The sequence below is a fragment of the Protomyctophum parallelum genome (genome assembly GCF_964188405.1).
Source record: "Protomyctophum parallelum genome assembly, chromosome: 10".
Lineage (NCBI taxonomy): Eukaryota > Metazoa > Chordata > Actinopteri > Myctophiformes > Myctophidae > Protomyctophum > Protomyctophum parallelum.
The window spans coordinates 18,745,637-18,762,534 of record NC_139704.1 but is presented as its reverse complement, the minus strand read 5'-3'; the positions used below and the strand labels follow the sequence as shown (position 1 = coordinate 18,762,534).

At 43.2% G+C, this 16,898-nt stretch overlaps 4 protein-coding genes across 4 annotated transcripts; 3 read left to right on the top strand and 1 right to left on the bottom strand.

Moving 5' to 3' along the window:
- Window positions 1–2,541: 2,541 nt before the first annotated feature.
- Window positions 2,542–3,351, top strand: LOC310865709 (phosphatidylinositol transfer protein beta isoform-like; the record flags this gene model as incomplete). Its single annotated transcript, XM_083774921.1, has 1 exon — window positions 2,542–3,351. The coding sequence occupies one exon, from the start codon at window positions 2,542–2,544 to the stop codon at window positions 3,349–3,351; it is 810 nt and encodes a 269-aa protein (XP_083631047.1).
- A 1,877-nt stretch (window positions 3,352–5,228) lies between these two features.
- On the top strand, window positions 5,229–6,488 carry LOC310865708 (ubiquitin carboxyl-terminal hydrolase 2-like; the record flags this gene model as incomplete). The annotated part of the gene is made up of 1 exon (XM_083774920.1): window positions 5,229–6,488. One exon carries the CDS (start codon window positions 5,229–5,231, stop codon window positions 6,486–6,488), a length of 1,260 nt encoding a protein of 419 aa, XP_083631046.1.
- Window positions 6,489–8,953: 2,465 nt separating this feature from the next.
- On the top strand, window positions 8,954–11,013 carry nanp (N-acetylneuraminic acid phosphatase). The gene has a single exon (XM_083774218.1). It carries the CDS (start codon window positions 9,304–9,306, stop codon window positions 10,045–10,047), a length of 744 nt encoding a protein of 247 aa, XP_083630344.1. The 5' UTR covers window positions 8,954–9,303; the 3' UTR covers window positions 10,048–11,013.
- Window positions 10,658–14,924, bottom strand: LOC310865707 (E3 ubiquitin/ISG15 ligase TRIM25; the record flags this gene model as incomplete). Its single annotated transcript, XM_083774919.1, has 6 exons — window positions 10,658–10,785; window positions 11,448–12,616; window positions 12,710–12,851; window positions 13,728–13,961; window positions 14,055–14,150; window positions 14,328–14,924. The coding sequence occupies 5 exons, from the start codon at window positions 14,922–14,924 to the stop codon at window positions 12,048–12,050; spliced, it is 1,638 nt and encodes a 545-aa protein (XP_083631045.1). The 3' UTR covers window positions 10,658–10,785; window positions 11,448–12,047.
- Between the last annotated feature and the right edge of the window lie 1,974 nt (window positions 14,925–16,898).

Below are 16,898 nucleotides of genomic sequence, written 5' to 3'. Positions count from 1 at the left end.
TATTACTATATTCTCTCTAAATACCGGTATCTGGAGATGTGTGTGTCTATACGGAGATCCCGAAATCTCCCTAGTTGGTGTCAAACGTGACTGATGACATCATAAACTGGCCTCCGGGTACTCTGACATGGGTACTGACGTCATAGCACCTGCTGACAAACCGGTACTGCATTTGAAACTTTAATATGATGATTGGCAATGTTTTTTTTACGTTTTTTTGCGGTTAAGTTTGAATTGTCTTTTTTAGTATGGTAGTTAGTTACAATTAAAGTACCTGTTGTTGTGCAGTAGTGCAGTACCAATTTAGAACGAGCGACTGCCAACTGGTGGTGCAATATCTTATAAGGTTTTCAGCTATTACTTACAATGGTGGAAACGTTCTCTTTCTAAATGCTATGCTCTCCTGTACTGTTGCTTCTCTGCATGCATGAATCCGCATGGCATCCCCCAACTGGAACCTGTATTATGTTATGTTATTAATGGCAAGGTATTAGGCACTGCCCTCATTTACCTTCAAGCCATCACAGATTAGTTGAACAGCCAATGGATGGTGACTCATCTCCATCCAACACAGCTTTGGGCTGTCTTTTCTGCCTCTCTCCAGCTGGTTCCCCGTCTCTTCAGCTCCACCTCAGTGTCTCGCCTCAAGGTGTTCTTTAGGCCGCCCTATCTTCGCTTCACCTGCCTGGGGGTTCCAAGTCAGGGCCTGCCTGGGGGTTCCAAGTCAGGGCCTGCCTGGGGGCTCCAAGTCAGGGCCTGCCTGGGGGTTCCAAGTCAGGGCCTGCCTGGGGGTTCCAAGTCAGGGCCTGCCTGGGGGCTCCAAGTCAGGGGCTGCCTGGGGGTTCCAAGTCAGGGCCTGCCTGGGGGTTCCAAGTCAGGGCCTGCCTGGGGGCTCCAAGTCAGGGGCTGCCTGGCATGTAGTACTATAGCTGCCGGTTTCCTCAGGGTGTGACTGATCCATCCCCACTTTCTTATCAAGATCTGTTTCTCCCACCGGTTCCTGTCTCCCTTTCCATTCCATTTCCTCATTTCTGATGCCAATGGATGTGAGTGATAATTTATGCCTATTCATCCAAAATTAGTACAGTTGTAACTCAGGTCCGTTTGACTAAGAATATAGAAGGTTTAAGCTGTTAAGTCAGTGAGGTTGGTTTAGACTGTAACAACCCCTACGGTTTGGACTACGGAAGGTATAGACAACCACGTGTCTCACCTATACTCAAAGTGGTGTCATCCCCTATGTTCCCTGGGTTCTATGGTCCCCGCTTACCTTGAGGTTAGGGTTGTAAACGTGGAACCTAGAACCCAAGGAACATAGATAGCTGCTCATTTTCACCTGACCAGGGGCAGAGCTAGAATCACTCTCGAGCTGATATATCAGAGTACAGAGAATATATATAGTAGAATACCTCCACTAATTTTTACACGTATATTTTGAGCGTTTTAAAATATTTAAAGCCCCATTTTCAGTAGTCCAAATTAGTGTCCAAATGTTAAAACTTTTGCTCTTCAATGCCAATTGCTTATTAGAAACATTGTAATTGTATTCTGTTCAATGGAGAATATAATCTTTTCTTCGGTTGCCATTTATTTAACTGGCATTCTTAAAGTTCAATTCTGGGTTAAACCAGACTGGGTCCAATTAATGGTGTGGCTTCATGTGGCCAGTCTATGATGCCAGTCCTCTATTACTATTTGGTAATATACGGTATATGTATATGTAATTTGTAAATTGATTAGCAGTATACTGTGGTTACTTGGGTCGTTACCTGCGTATGATGTCATGGTATAACTGGCTCTTGATGGTGACTTAATAATGATATGTTTCAGTGTCGGGTGGATTAAAGGTAATGCCCCTATGTATACAATACGTAATCTGACACCAATGCCAAAAAAACATGACTTGCACGCTCTGCTTGCGCAAGTAATGACTTATAATATTTTCAGTTCAGTAACCAAATGGACCCTCTTTGGTGGGCCATGAGCTATATATATATATGTAAACATAAGAGGGGTTAGCAATTTAGCACCCCTCAAAAATAAATCACACTTGTGTGAAGTGAGGGGCATTCTTATGATCATACATCATCATACATCACATGCAGTGCTCAGCCAATCTAATCATCACTATGGGGTACACACAGATGCACAAAGCTGGGCATAGGAGGGGCTAGCTAGCGCCCCTCAACAATCTTATCATTGTCCATTTTAGCCATACTACAGTACATAGTTACTGCTAGTACAACAACCAAACCGGTGGTAGGGGCCGGTCAACACAACACACAGGCATCTCTGTTTGGAGGACATACCATTTCAAATTCAGGACACCCCTGCAAAAATTGGCATTGTTAGACAATGGTTTGTGTTGTGTGTGATGTTAGATCAGAGCTTGGTCAGCCTATAAGGTGTTGGAGGGTGTTGATACCATTAGACGCGTAGCTAGATATTCTGTAGAACTATAGTTTTCTTGTCTCAACGGCTGTCAAGTTGAAGAGGTGTTGTATTTACACTGTTCTGCATACCACCATTCCACAAGTCACCATGCTCGTTAGGGAATTTCGAATCGTCTTACCCATTTCGGTAGAGGAGTACCGGGTGGGCCAGCTATACGCGATCGCAGAGGCAAGTAAGCAAGAGACAGGCGCAGGACAAGGCGTGGAAGTGTTGGTCAACGAGCCCTATGAAAAAGATGGCGAGTCAGGACAGTACACACACAAGATCTACCACATGAATTGTAAATTGCCTAAATTAATCACTATGGTTGCACCAAGAGGTTCTCTTATTTGCCACGAGGAGGCCTGGAATGCGTACCCTAATTGCCGGACCATTATTACAAATGAGTACATGAAGGACAACTTTTTAATTAAGATTGAGACAATGCACAAGCCTGATATGGGAGAGGAGGACAATGTTCACGGATTAGATGCAAAGGAATGGAAGAAAGCTGAAGTTGTTCACATCAACATTGCTGACAAAAATCAGGTATCAACAGGGGACTACGACCCTGATACAGATCCTGCTATATTCAAGTCTGAGAAGACAGGGAGAAGCCCCCTGGGACCTGACTGGAAGAAAGAAGCTGCAAGCGACCCCAGTCGTCCTCATATGTGTGCCTATAAGCTAGTCACAGTCCACTTCAAATGGCGTGGATTTCAAACTAAGGTGGAGAACTATATACAGAAGCAAGAAAAGCGCATGTTTACCATCTTTCATAGACAACTTTTTTGCTGGATTGACAAATGGATCGACCTGTCCATGGATGATATACGACTTCTGGAGGATGAAACTAAGAGGGTGCTGGATGAGATCAGGAAGAATGGTGAATACAGGGGCATGGGTTTCACTGACTAATGAAACTGACCTGCTTGCTGTGGTGGAAGTATTACCCCACTACATTTCAGATGGAAATACACTTACTTTGCAGATTTTGATCCCCCTTTTATCCCTATTTTGGTTGTGCGGACTGCGGACAATTCCACTGTAGTCCCTTCCCTTCCGTCGCCAATAACCCATAATGGCTGGCTTGGATCATTAGGGAGGTTGCAAATGAGCATGTGTCCCCACTCCCCTCAGAAATCCATGAAGTCATCAGCCACTTCCTTTCACAGTGTTTGTCCAGGGCTAATCTCTCAAACCCCAGAATAATCAGTGCCAAATGTCTTGGGCACGCTGCCAGTAGGTCAAGGCCTTCATAATTTTTTTTCCAACATATATATTTTTTAAATATTTAACTTTTTATACAAAACTCACACCTGTGTGAAGTGAGGGGCACTCACTATCATCATACATCATCTCATTCTGGCCAATCACAATTTTTCGTCTTCACTTTTCTGACCTCACTTCAATATGTACTTTGCTCAGCCAATAAAATAATCGCTATGGGGTGATCAGCCAATCACAAGCCAATGTTTGTGTTCACACAAACCCGGAAAGCTGGAAATCGGAGGGGCTAGCGCCCCTCAAAAATGTATAATCAACGGTGCTCAGATGCGCTGAAACCTTTCCCCAATTTACGTTGCACCGCCCATCCGACCAATATTGACTCTGAGTCATATACAATTTAGGCATTTAGCAGACACTCTTAATCCAGAGTAAGCAAGAACAAAGAAAAACATGGTAATACATCAAATACATAAAAAGAGTCATCATGAATCATACGCAAGTCAAGAACCTAACAGTGGAATATCTAATGAAACTATAAGTGTATACATTATATAGTGTTATGTCTACATAAAGTGCTATTTAAGTTACACAAGTTGAGCCTATGCCTGTAGTGAGTCTGCAGTTCTGATTGCAATGGGAAGTGCATTCCATAGTTTTGGAGCCAGAAGGGAGAAGAGTTTGGGACGTGTGGAGCGTTATTCCGGCGTTTTTAGCGAAGGTTCCAGCTTCCCTGCGTCGGCTGGGGTGCGCTCAGATCGGTTTGTAGGGTGCGATCAGACTTGCAAGATATGGGGGAGCCAAACCTTTGGTTGCTTTGAATGCCAGCATCAGAGTTTTGTACTCTGGAGTAGACATTGTTTGTGTCTCTTTTATGCCCATATACTGTATGGAGATCTCTGTAATATATGGGCATATCCATCGGATCGGCTGTTCTGAACAACTGGAGATCCATATATGGACAACCATATTGTGTTTGTTTATGGTTATGTCTGAGTCAGAGCCTTGGTCTGGGCGCCAGCTGGCCAATTGGCCCCATCCTCTCATTAACCAATATTTTAATGTAAAAATCACATCCGTGTGAATCATTGTACAGCATCATACATCATCTCATTCCGGCCAAATCAGAATTTGCGTCCTAACCTTCGTCTTCAATGTTTGTGTTATACGCAATGTTTGTGTTTGCACACACTAAAAGCTGGACATAGGAGTGGCTAGCGCCCCTCAAAAAGGAAGTATACATCACAGGTCTGTGAGTTTATGCTAATACCGGTATATAATTGTCCTCAAGATACGCAAAGGACAGATACACCACACATTGACACACACAGATTTTCAAAATAGTAAATTCATTTTAGATGGCGGTGACTAGTGGCATACAATATGCCAAATTCAGGATATACCAACGGCAACGGTTTGTGTTGTGTGTGATGTCAGACCAGAGCTCAGGCAGCCTATGAAAGGTAGACATATCTTTAATCTACAACACTTGTTGCTCTCATTCCGTCTATACAACTATGTCTAGCCTCCTCGGATCACTCCACAACGGATTTAGCTATGGTCGTTCCATGCAGAAGTCATACCCTCGGCCTCGGAGGCACACCAAGACGGGCCAACCGGTCAGATCTATCCCAGCGCTAAGGCGGAGTTGTGCCCGCTACCAACCATACCCTTTTTTCTCTGCCTCAGCCCAGTCCACCTCCCCCACCAAGGACTCCGTACACTCAAACAGTGCCCAGGGATTGGTGGGGTTAAGGAACCTGGGAAATACTTGTTTCATGAACAGCATCCTGCAGTGTCTCAGTAACACACAGAGCCTACAGGACTACTGCATGGACAACTACAACAGAGACCTTAACAGCAGCAGCATCAACAACAACACAGTCCTTATGAATGAATTCGCCAAGCTGATACACACCATGTGGACGTCATGCAGCAGCAGCAAGGTTGTTAGCCCCTTCGAGTTCAAAGTTCAGTTCAAGAAATTTGCCCCCATATTTGAGGGACTCAACCAACACGATGCACATGAGTTTCTTCATTACCTTCTGGACGGGCTGCACAACGAGGTCAACAGGGTCACAGTCGGACCAAATGCCAGCGATGCAGAGGACTTTGACCACCTGCCAGATGAGGAGAAAGGGAAGAAGATGTGGAGTAAATACCTTGAGAGAGAGAACAGTAAGATAGTTGACCTTTTTGCGGGCCAACTGAAGAGCTCCCTGACCTGCAGCAAATGTGGTTTCTGCGCCACCGTCTTTGACCCCTTTTGGACTCTCTCTCTACCCATCGCAGAGGGTTCTATGGTCAGCCTGATGGACTGCATGCGGCTCTTCACCAACGAGGACGTCCTCGATGGGGATGAGAAGCCAACATGCTCCAACTGTAAAGCCAAGAGTAGCTGCTCTAAAAAGTTCACAGTACAGAAATTCCCCAAGATATTAGTACTTCACCTGAAACGGTTCTCCGGGGGCCGCAGAACGACAAGCAGCAAGCTGAAAACTTTTGTCAGCTTCCCTGTACAAAACCTTGATCTGCGGGAGTTTGCCTCTGCATGCAGCATAGATGAAGTAGTGTACAATCTACATGCAGTGTCCACCCACTCGGGCACCACCAGAAACAACGGTCACTATACAGCCTACTGCCGCAACCCTGCCTCAGGACAATGGTACACTTTCGATGACTCCAGAGTAACGGCTAGAGTATTGTGCAAGCAGGTGTGCAGTTTCGAGGCCTATGTGCTGTTCTATGAAATGGCCTCCTCCCGCGGACGTGGGCCTCCATTGGCGCACAGCCAGATAGATAGAATAATGGATGGAGATGGAGAGTGATGATACCCATACAACATAAATCACAAGACATGGCTGCGGAAGAAAGAGATCTCTCGAAATGTATCTCCATCAGGAACGAAATGTTCATTCCTGATGCTGGCGTATTAGTTTTTATTTTGAGAGATCTCTTGCTTTTGCAGCCATGCCTTGTGATTTACTGTATGATGTATGAGTAACGGTTATATAGAAGAGGAATTCAGTAAACGGATGTTTATATTGACAATTATGAATTTGTAGAGTTTTGAACAGGACTGACTGCAAGTTGAGACCTTTGTGTGTTCTTATTGAGAGTGATTACACATCTAACTCCAGTGGTGGTAGACAACTTTTTTTTTAAACCTCACTAAAAGTAGTAATACCACAATGTTCAAATACAAGTAAAGGCCTGTATTAAAAAAAAATACTTTAGTATAAGTATACAGTATGTACGTGTATATTATATTTTAGAATCTGCCAATAATAGCCAAATATACAAGCTCACAATGCAGTATTTTTGAATAGCCTAAGTATAAAATAGGCAATAGGGCTTATTTGCTCTGAGCACGTCACCACGCTCGTGTCACTATGATGACTCAGCCATAACCATATAAGGAGTTCCCAATTCAGTTAGGCCCAGATATGGACTGTGCATTACTGATGATATCAGCAATCCCTATATATGGGCATATTAATTAAAGGTTCAAGCACTGACAGATACATCCATACATGGGCAGTGGGCACAAACCTCTTGTTATTAAAGGACCACTTCACCACTTTTGCCATCAGATCTTATTTTAATTATGATTAGTACACAAAGAAACACTTTCCTGTGGTCTTTATGCATGTAATGTGTGTTTTTAGATATTTTAGTCATGATGCCATTGAAATATTGTAAACATTATGGTCATTGTAGGAATTCAGCAATGCAGTCAAACCCTAGTCAAACACACAGACTTCATTATCTTTCTGGCCATAGGGTGCAAATTTCAAATTGTGCTACTGTTATCTACTACAAATACTATTAACATTGGGTGACTGCAGTTTCTTCCAGCGGTAAAATGTCCCTTTAAAGCTGTTATAAACAATAATACAACATTTTAATTACCTTTTTATTTTTTTGGTATTCAGACAGCCAGCAATGGGTAGAACGCTCCCAAAACAAATGTAGTCTCTGTGACACATCTAGGGGCCACAATCCGCAGTCAAAGATGTTCCTAGAAACTTTGTCATTGGTAAAAAAAAAAACCTCGCAATGATTAACCAATCAGGAAGCAGACAGGCAAATCGACCAATGACAAAGCTTCTAGGAAAATCTTTGAATGCAGATTGCGGCCCCTAGATGTGTCACAGAGACCATTTTTTGGGGGGGAGCTTACTACCCATTGCTGGCTGTCTGAATACCAAAAAATAAAAAAATAAAAAGGTCATTAAAATGTTGACATATTATTGCTTACATATATATAGCAGCTTTAAGGGATTACTTCCCGGGAGGACATGAGACTATTAGACAGTTTGAGGGCTACCTCTTTGAAAGAAGTCTGAATTCCTTTCAGTTGGTAAATAACACCACAAAGGATTAATCCGGCCCTTCTTCCGATATCCTAGCTGGAAATCCCGAGAGCTTTTCAAGGCATATGGAGGAGCGGATTCAAACTAGTGCTGGAAACCGACACCGGCTCCTTATTGGTTCACCAACCCATATGTTAAACAAACAATAGAGTATATGTACGTTTAAAGAAGTGAGGTGCCCCTCACTTAGTCACTTCACACAAGACAAGTGTGATTTTTTTTCCTATTGAAAACAAAGAATATCAGTTCTTATCAGTTCAGTACCAATATTCAGATTCATGATTTTGTCTTGAGTTTGTGATTGCATCCTAGCTGGTTTAGTGATTTCCACAATTATTTGGTGGTTATTTTTATTCTCTGTTATTTTGTTATTGAAGATGCATTTGAATTGAATCCCAGAATGACTGCTCATCTCTAGATTTTCTATAATTAATAGAAAATAACATTTTCCTTTCTTGATTCAATGGCTGTTGAAATACCTAATACCGTACCTTTACTCAAGTGCTGAATACTTAAGTCCACAACAAATCAGAGGCAATTTTTTTGTATTTACTTTTTACTTCACTACAATTATTTGACATCTTTAGTTACGAGTTACAGTACTTAGGCCTAGTAAATGACGATGTAAGCCTCTCACTTCACATGAGTGTGATTCTTAATGCTTGTTTAGAGCACTTTAAACAAACATGGCACTGGCAGCCAACAGATTACAGCCAAGCATGGAAAGATGATAGTAGTGATTACCCCAACTCAAATGGCAAGGTAAATTCACTTGGTTGAACCTCTGGCGCCCTCTAGTGGAGAAACGTAACATGCACCCCCTCCATTCTACCCCTTGTACTACAACTCCCATAACACAATTTTCGACTGTCGTCAGCGTCACGTGGTAGCGGTTTGGTTTAGACATGTGGATGATGTCATTAAATCAATATGTAGTAAAAACATACTTGTTACTCAGTTGTTAGTAGTTATAGGGCGGTAGTTCACGCGGTTCACCTACGGTGAAAACAGAGAGAAAAGCACAAACGGAGTTGAGCTTTTAAAACAAATAAACCAATGGAACGGGGCGACGCGCAACTGCAAGATCACAGTCAAGTAGACAGAGAGAAGGTAAACAAGGAAGCAAATGTGCGAGACAACTCACACAAGGACTCCGACTCATACCACCACCACCACTGAGGTATGATTTGGTTGAAACTTAAGAAACACCGCCCGATCACATTAATTCATTCCGCATTTAAATACTTCTGTAGAAGCTCATGTAAAAATGGAATATAAACCTGTCAGGGCGATATTGTTTGATTTGGACAACACACTCATCGATACAGCAGCCGCAGGTCGAATAGCAATACAAAAGGTGAGCCGACTTTTGAAGACCACGCTTGTTGGCCACGGTGACACCGCCATCAGTCAAATTTGTGACACGTTCAAAGAGGAGCTTCTTCGTGAGAGGTTTGATCCCACTGATGGCAAATCCATAGATGAGGTGCGAGTGGGCCACTGGGAGGAAAGCATTCAGTCACATGCAGGCAGTTGTCCATCATCCTCCTTGGCCAGCGAGTGCTACTACCTGTGGAAACGCAGTCGCCTGGAGCAACTCGGTCTATCAACTGAAATACTCGGCTTGCTGAAGGAACTCAGGTCCAGGTACAAACTGCTTCTGCTGACCAACGGGGAAACTCGGACACAACGGGAGAAGGTGGTGGCAGTGGGGTGCGAGGAGTTATTCGATGCCATTGTGGTGGGAGGAGAGCATGCCGAGGAGAAACCTTGTGTCTCCATCTTCACACACTGCTTCACGCTGCTAGGAGTTGAGCCGCAGGACTGTGTCATGGTTGGAGATTCCCTGGACACGGACATCCAGGGTGGCTTCAACGCAGGGGTCCGAGCCACAGTTTGGATCAACAACAAGGGAGGCTTCCCGCCTGACTGTGCTGTCAAGCCAGACTATACCATCACAACCGTTTTAGACATACCCAATATTCTGTCAGACTTTGAGGCCAGAGAGTGACTGAAGCTAGCATATTAAGCAGTCGATGATTATGAATATGATGGTGTCTTACCCGATTCATGGGTTATAAAATAGAATAATCTGGCTGCCAAATCTTTGTGTGATATAAACTGTTTTGAGATGTGGGTCTGTCTATCCGTATGTTTAGGGTACCAACAGGGTGCGCTGTTGTTTTACATTGACCACTTAACCATCCCTTGAATAGCATCCCTTTTCTGAGTGGACCATTCCCAACAAAATGGCAGATCTACAAGCTCTGCCATCTGCAAACTCACAACGCCTTGCACTGGTGTTGTGATCTTGTAGATCGGCTATTTTCGACAGAGGTCTAGTGTGTAAACTTCACAATTGTGCGAAGAGAGGGGTGCCTTTCTTCACTGGTTTACAGGTGTAAGACTAAGTGGGTGAAACTCATTTTCATACAAGCTCCCCTCATTTGCACTTTTCAAGAAGAATAGAAAACAGGTCAGATAGGCTATGTCAGATATTCCTGATATGATATCAGTAGAGTAAAATATATACGGTGCAGAAGAAATGGTAATGGAATAAGGCAGTTCAAATAACAGCAGATATAGTCTATACCAGGGGTGCCCAAAAGGTAGATCGTGATCTACCAGTAGATCACAAAGGCTGTGCAGGTAGACCACATGACATGGCCATAAAGAAGGTATAATTAAAATAGGCCTATAAAAAGCATATATTAATAATCAAAATCCACAAAAAGCCTCTTTCTGGCATCTGTCATTAATAGGTGACTTGATTGATTGACAACAAGGTGCATTTGTGTTCAAGAGTCAGTGAATTACAAAGAACCCAAAGACTTTCCCCGGACTATTTCCCATTACACGTGTGTTTGTCTTATATGTAACGCCAGTGCCGCTATTACAAAGCCCCCTCACGTACATTTTTGGGGAGTGGGTAGATCATGTTGAGCTTGCCATTTTAAAGGTCAAGTCAAAAAAGTGTGGCCCCTTTTCCACCGGTTGGTTCCCAGTGGGAACCGGTTCAGTTCTTTTTGGTTCTTAGTCCATGAGCCAGAGCTCCAAAATTGAAACGTTAAATATGAATTGAGTGTGCAAAACCATACCTATATTAGATTGTTATCACCTTCACCATTAAACTTCCCCAATTGAGTACTTACACGAAGACAATGATTTATTGTATTACAAATTACAAACTGAACCGGTTCCCATTGGGAACCAACCGGTGGAAAAGGGGTCTGTGTGTGGGCACCCCTGGTCTATACACACAAAGGGGCACTAGTGCAGCAACAGATAGAACATGTGTGAGTCTCGCATGTACTTTTATTATACAGTACAAAGTAGATGGTAGGTCTGTGTCGGAAAAGTCTACAGTTTCTTTCGGGAAATATGTTGGCATATAGTCTCGGAGATTACCACACCTGCTTAACACTGTCCCTGCCACACTGGAATGAGGAAGTGTCGTTCTCAGTCACTACCAAGTCCAAACTCATAATAGGTTGACGGACGGCTAAAAACATTTAAAACAAGGCCTTGAGAAGCGGATTTGAGCGCAGTGAGGGCACCCCCGTTAGGTGAACAAGTGGCCGAGTTGTGCAAAGTCTGCTTCTAGTAACCAACTAAGCTCCGTTCGAGTTTCATACTAATACGCAGAGCATAAATCAAAACATCACACCCCTGTCAATATGCGATACAACAGCGAGTCCCATAATATTAAACGGGCATATTAAAATCTGTCCCAACTTGTCACCTATTTGTGTCTTGATTATGTATAATGAAGAATGGGGGGAAAAAAACAGATTACATGAAATCATCCCATCACGTCAAACATGTAACAAACGACTTACCAGTATAGCTTATAGTGTGACCTGAGAGTAAAAATGTGTTGCAAAATTATATTTTAAAGTGGCTATATCTAACTCATTGTTTTCCCCTTTTTTTTTTTATCAATCTGTCCACTTTCCCTGGCTGTGTTTTCATTCATTCATTGCATTCTCTTGCTTCTGCTGTGTTTTGAGTTCAATCACAGTCTCTCAGGCAGAGCAGGATGAGCGGCTGCCTGTTAAGACCACTCATGTCAATGCAAGGGTTGAACACGGGGTACAGGGGCTCCTTACACTCCACAGCAAAGCAGTGAATCACAGCCAGGGTGTCTGCATTATAGAATGACAGCTCTCCCTTCTGAAGGTCTGCGAACATACCCAGCTTTCTGAGTCTCTTTCCACCAGCTGGTAGCTGCTTCTCCTGTGCGTCATGGCAAGCCAAGTATTGTCCGTCTCCATGGTAGATGTACCAGGATGTCTTATTCATATCTGGACTAGAGATATTCACAGTTGTGCCATCTTTATTTGGGAGGGGGCCAGTGGTCATACCAAGCAGCCAGTATGGTTTCTCCTGAACAATGACCTCCCAGTAGTGCTTTCCAGTAGTAAAGCACTCTTCTGCTAAGACGCTGTATTGGGAGTCATATGGTTGAGAGCTTGGCACTTCACCAAGAGGCTGTCTGCTCCATTGAACCTGTTTCCTGTCTTGGGACAGCTCCAGTTTGGGGTGTGCTGTCTTGGAGTCTAATGTCATAGTACTTAGATCTGTAAAAAAAAAAATGACCCCATTAATGTAATTCCTTTAATTATATGTTAAGGGTTGACTTTAAATTCTTAAATATTTTATTCTGTACTAACATGACCACATCCGTGGAAGGTGCTGCGCCAAAGCCATGGATAGGTCATCTATTAGCCTTTCGACTGTTCTCAACCTCTCAGGATCACAAAGATCTTTGTCTACTTCCTGGATGGGTGCTAAATCCAGAGGTTTGCTGTAATGAAAAATATTAAATCATTAGAAGGTAAAGGATATAATGTATGAATGAAAACGGTCGTACTTTAAAATAAAAACTTGAACAATACATCCACTCACCCAAGACTGTGTGCTGTGATTTGCTGTCAAAGGCATAGATAGATAGTTTTACAAACTGAAAAAGTCTGAATATACTATATTATCTAAAAAAATTAAAGCAACTAGGTGCTCAATGGGGGTGCAGCTTAAAAGATCAAAGGAACTAAATTGCTGAAGAAAAAGTGGCGATCCGAGCACTCAAACAAGTTACAAAAATGAGTAGAGGGTGGATATAAAATCAAGGTAGGCTACTAATAAAGTTAAAACGCCGACTTTTGAGTCACAAAGGAGTCTTCATCAGGGCTTTGTGAGTTGAAACATGGTGGTGGTGTAATATTTCTCTATTATTATGGACCTCAAGGTGGTACACTTAATGTTTTCATGGACTATACGTTTTGAACTATTATAAGTCATATAACTGGAACCTCCCTGGATTTATTGGGACATTATGCATCTATTCTACAGTATACACATTATATAGGCCACACCCATTTCCACCTATACAGTTTTCGTAGTTAATGCTGTTTAGCTATAATTGGCTTTACATTTTGTAGGATCTAGGATGGGTCTATTTTTCAAAAAGGTCCATAATAAATGAATACATACGTGTAGATCAACCTCATGTTGAATTACATAATGCCTTGATAGAGAGCACCACTAAAAGCCCTTCTACCCATTGGAGGCACTCGAGGGCACCACAGGTTACACAAGTTATACTTAGTTACAATTGTATTATTCAAAGTTTAACAATTTAACAGAGATACAAAGGTACAAAAACTATAAATGCATAGTAAATTGCAATACCTGTAAGAACTTCAAGTCGTTTGACTCTTGAAGTAGAGATTTGCTGTCAGCTCTGAGGTTGTTTATGTCTTTGAGATGGACCTCCATGATGGCCCTCTGGGCGTCCAGCCACGCTGTCATGTATGTCTCCTCTGCGTCAATTATTTGCATCATCAGGCGTTCATCGCCGTCTACTACAAACCGGATCCTACTGTACTTTTCTGAGATCCTCTCTCGGAAATCTGCAGTAGACTTCTGGAAATTGAGAACAATGGTTTGGGTGGGGTGGGATGGAGGTATAATCTTGTATAAAATGAATCGTCTGTGGGGGAAATATTCCTTGTGTACCAGTGTCTCTGCATACAGTGACTCCAAATCTTTGATAACATGTTCCGTTTCACTTCTTCTCCTCAGCAATTGGCTCATAGTGGTCTCTAACATGCCCTATAGTAGATTGACATACAGAAAACAGGCTGACAGAACAATAGTATGAGGAATGTCAAAATATGAAAGAATGCAAAATTGTCAATATTTCTTTGACAATTCTGTCCTCATTATCATTATTTGGTGATCATTACATCGTTACATGGCATCTCTACTAGACTGACAGTGATACTTCACCTTAAAGTCTGAGCAGGCCTCATGGATTTGAGCTGTCTGGTGGCTCTTGTGAACTCCAACCAGGGCACACAAACAGCACACAGGAACCTTCTCTTCCTTACAGAATAGCTTCAGTTCCTCCCTGTGCTCCCTGCATTTCATTGACATGGGGTCTTCAATCACATCCACCAGTGTGTGCTCCCTCAGAGCTGCCCTCTCTTGGTGCAATAGAGCATGGGCCTGGCACAGCGACGCATCGCAGGTGAGACAAGTCCTTACAGCAACCGCTTTTTCCCCTATACAATGGTCACAGCAGATAGACGGAGAAATTGATGTTGTACCACTGGGAGCTGTTTTCTGTCCCATTGCTGCCGATCTGTTGATGGTAAAGTCCTTTACCTTTGTCTGAAGGCTTGTATTTATCTCCAGGGTAGGGCTGGAAGGAAGCATTATCTGACACTCCGGACAAAAGAAAGGCCCCGCATCGGAGACATCTGCATCCCAGACATTCCGGATGCAAGTGAGGCAGAAATTGTGTCCACATGAGAGTGTCACAGGATCCGTGAAAAGGTCCTGGCAGACAGGACATTCCAAGATATCCTCCTCAATGGTTCCCATTGCTGCTTGCACACCTGTTATGGCTCAGTCTCAGTCTGCACAGTGTCCTGCTTGCTCATAAATGTTTCATAGACCCCTACTACACGCACAGCTCACGTACCTAAGTGTCACATTACTAAAGATGATTTGATATCGTCCTGCCGGCTATTATGCCTACAAGGTATACATTTCAGGAAGTTATTTTGCTGGGCAATGGTGCATCATATGCTTGAGCAGTTTTGTTTTCTTTATTTTTACATTTTATTTCCTGATTTACTTTATCAACATAGATCCCACCCCACTCCCAGGCACTGGGCGGGAACCCCTTTTGGTGTCTTACCCCCTCAGGCCGGGAACCCCCCCGAGTCCATGTACGGCGTTCAGCCAATGCTGGTACCTTCTGTTGGGCTACACACCTTGCCACTACTTGGATGTCCACGTCCTGGGCCTGTGCATCTCGCCACTCACTGCCAGCCCCGCCCTCCGGTCCAGCGGCTGGTGTGAGTTCCACGGCTGCTGAGGTTACTGGGAAAAAGTATTTGTAGCTGGGCTCTGATATAAAAAAAATAGTAGTAGCCAATACCAGGGGTCTTCCACAGGGGGCCCATGACCCCTAGGGGGTCCTCAGAGTTACTATACAGGGTCAGGGGCCCACCAAATCATTGTGGGATAGGAACTTTTATATATTTTTTTACATGAAACCACTTGAACCATAGCATCCCTTTTCCAAGGAGAACTTTAGCCAACAATAGCTGATCTACAAGGTTGTAGTTTGAGCTTGTAGATCAGCTATTTTCAAAGTAAGGTGCCTCAGACCCAAGTGTAGCAAATATTGCTGCTAAATAAAGATCAGCCAGGCTGCTGTTGTCTTTCTCTTTTCTCTTTGTCTTTCTGTTGTCGGTCAGGTGACTGGGAGGGCTACTTGTCATCCTTAGAGGAACTCATCAAGTATTTCTTTGCTCGTGATCTCCTTAAATATGCTCGACTAATGCCAGTCTATCTTGCCCAAATGAACGCTCTTGAACAGGATGACCCAGAAACATGGAACGCACTGAAGTCAGGTGAATTTATTGTGGCAAAGTCAGAGATACCGTTCACTCATCTCTTCACAGATCAAGCCCTTAAGAAGGAAATCAAGAAGCTAAAGGGACATGGTGGGATGGTTGGAATCAGTAGAGATGAAGCAGCTCTGGACCGACTAGTCACTACCACACCTCATCTTTCTGGTCTAGTGAATCAGTACCTCAACATCTTCCCAAAAGCTTCCAGGTCTTCAAGGAAAGAACATTATCAGCTCTCAGGAGAGATTGCATTGAGGTCAAGAGAAAATGAAAATTGAAAATGTAAATTGATTGAGTTGCACTGTGGAGGCAATCTATTCAAAGAGAACACACCATTGAAGAGTCTGGTTTCATCAGCGCTTGTGTCAGATGGGGCAAAAAATGACATTCTTCCTGGGCCTACACAATTTTTCTGGTGCTGACTGGGGAGGAAGATTTGTTGGAATCTCCAAGAAGACATGGGTGTCTACTTGAGGCTTGATGATGATGATCCTGCCATTAACTACTTCAAGGACCTTGGAATGGGTTCCATTCCACCTGAGCTTGTTAACGGCAAGCTTCCATCACCATTGGAGTCATTGGAGCATGGAGGTCCAACAACCTTGCCATTACTAGATGGGAACTATTTCGGTCAAAGAACTTGAGGGTGCTGCACTGCTACTACATATCCTCTGGGGGGCCCCGGGTGAAGAAAGACGCCAACCAAAAGTCAGAAAAGATTATTCTGGCTACTTTCAAAGTGTAAGAAATCAACTCAGAATATTTAAAAACCTATAAAACAACCCTAATATTATGAAAATCGGACATTAATTGTCTGGCATACTATTATGGGAGGTCACAAAAGATATAACCCCCCAAATAAGGGGTGGGGGTCGCGAAAATTTGAACCCCATCATTTTCTGACAGTTTGGTCCCTATGAAAGCCAAAAAAGCA

Excerpts from the sequence above, each read along its gene's own strand:
- nanp (XM_083774218.1), top strand. The coding sequence starts at position 9,304 with ATGGAATATAAACCTGTCAGGGCGATATTGTTTGATTTGGACAACACA.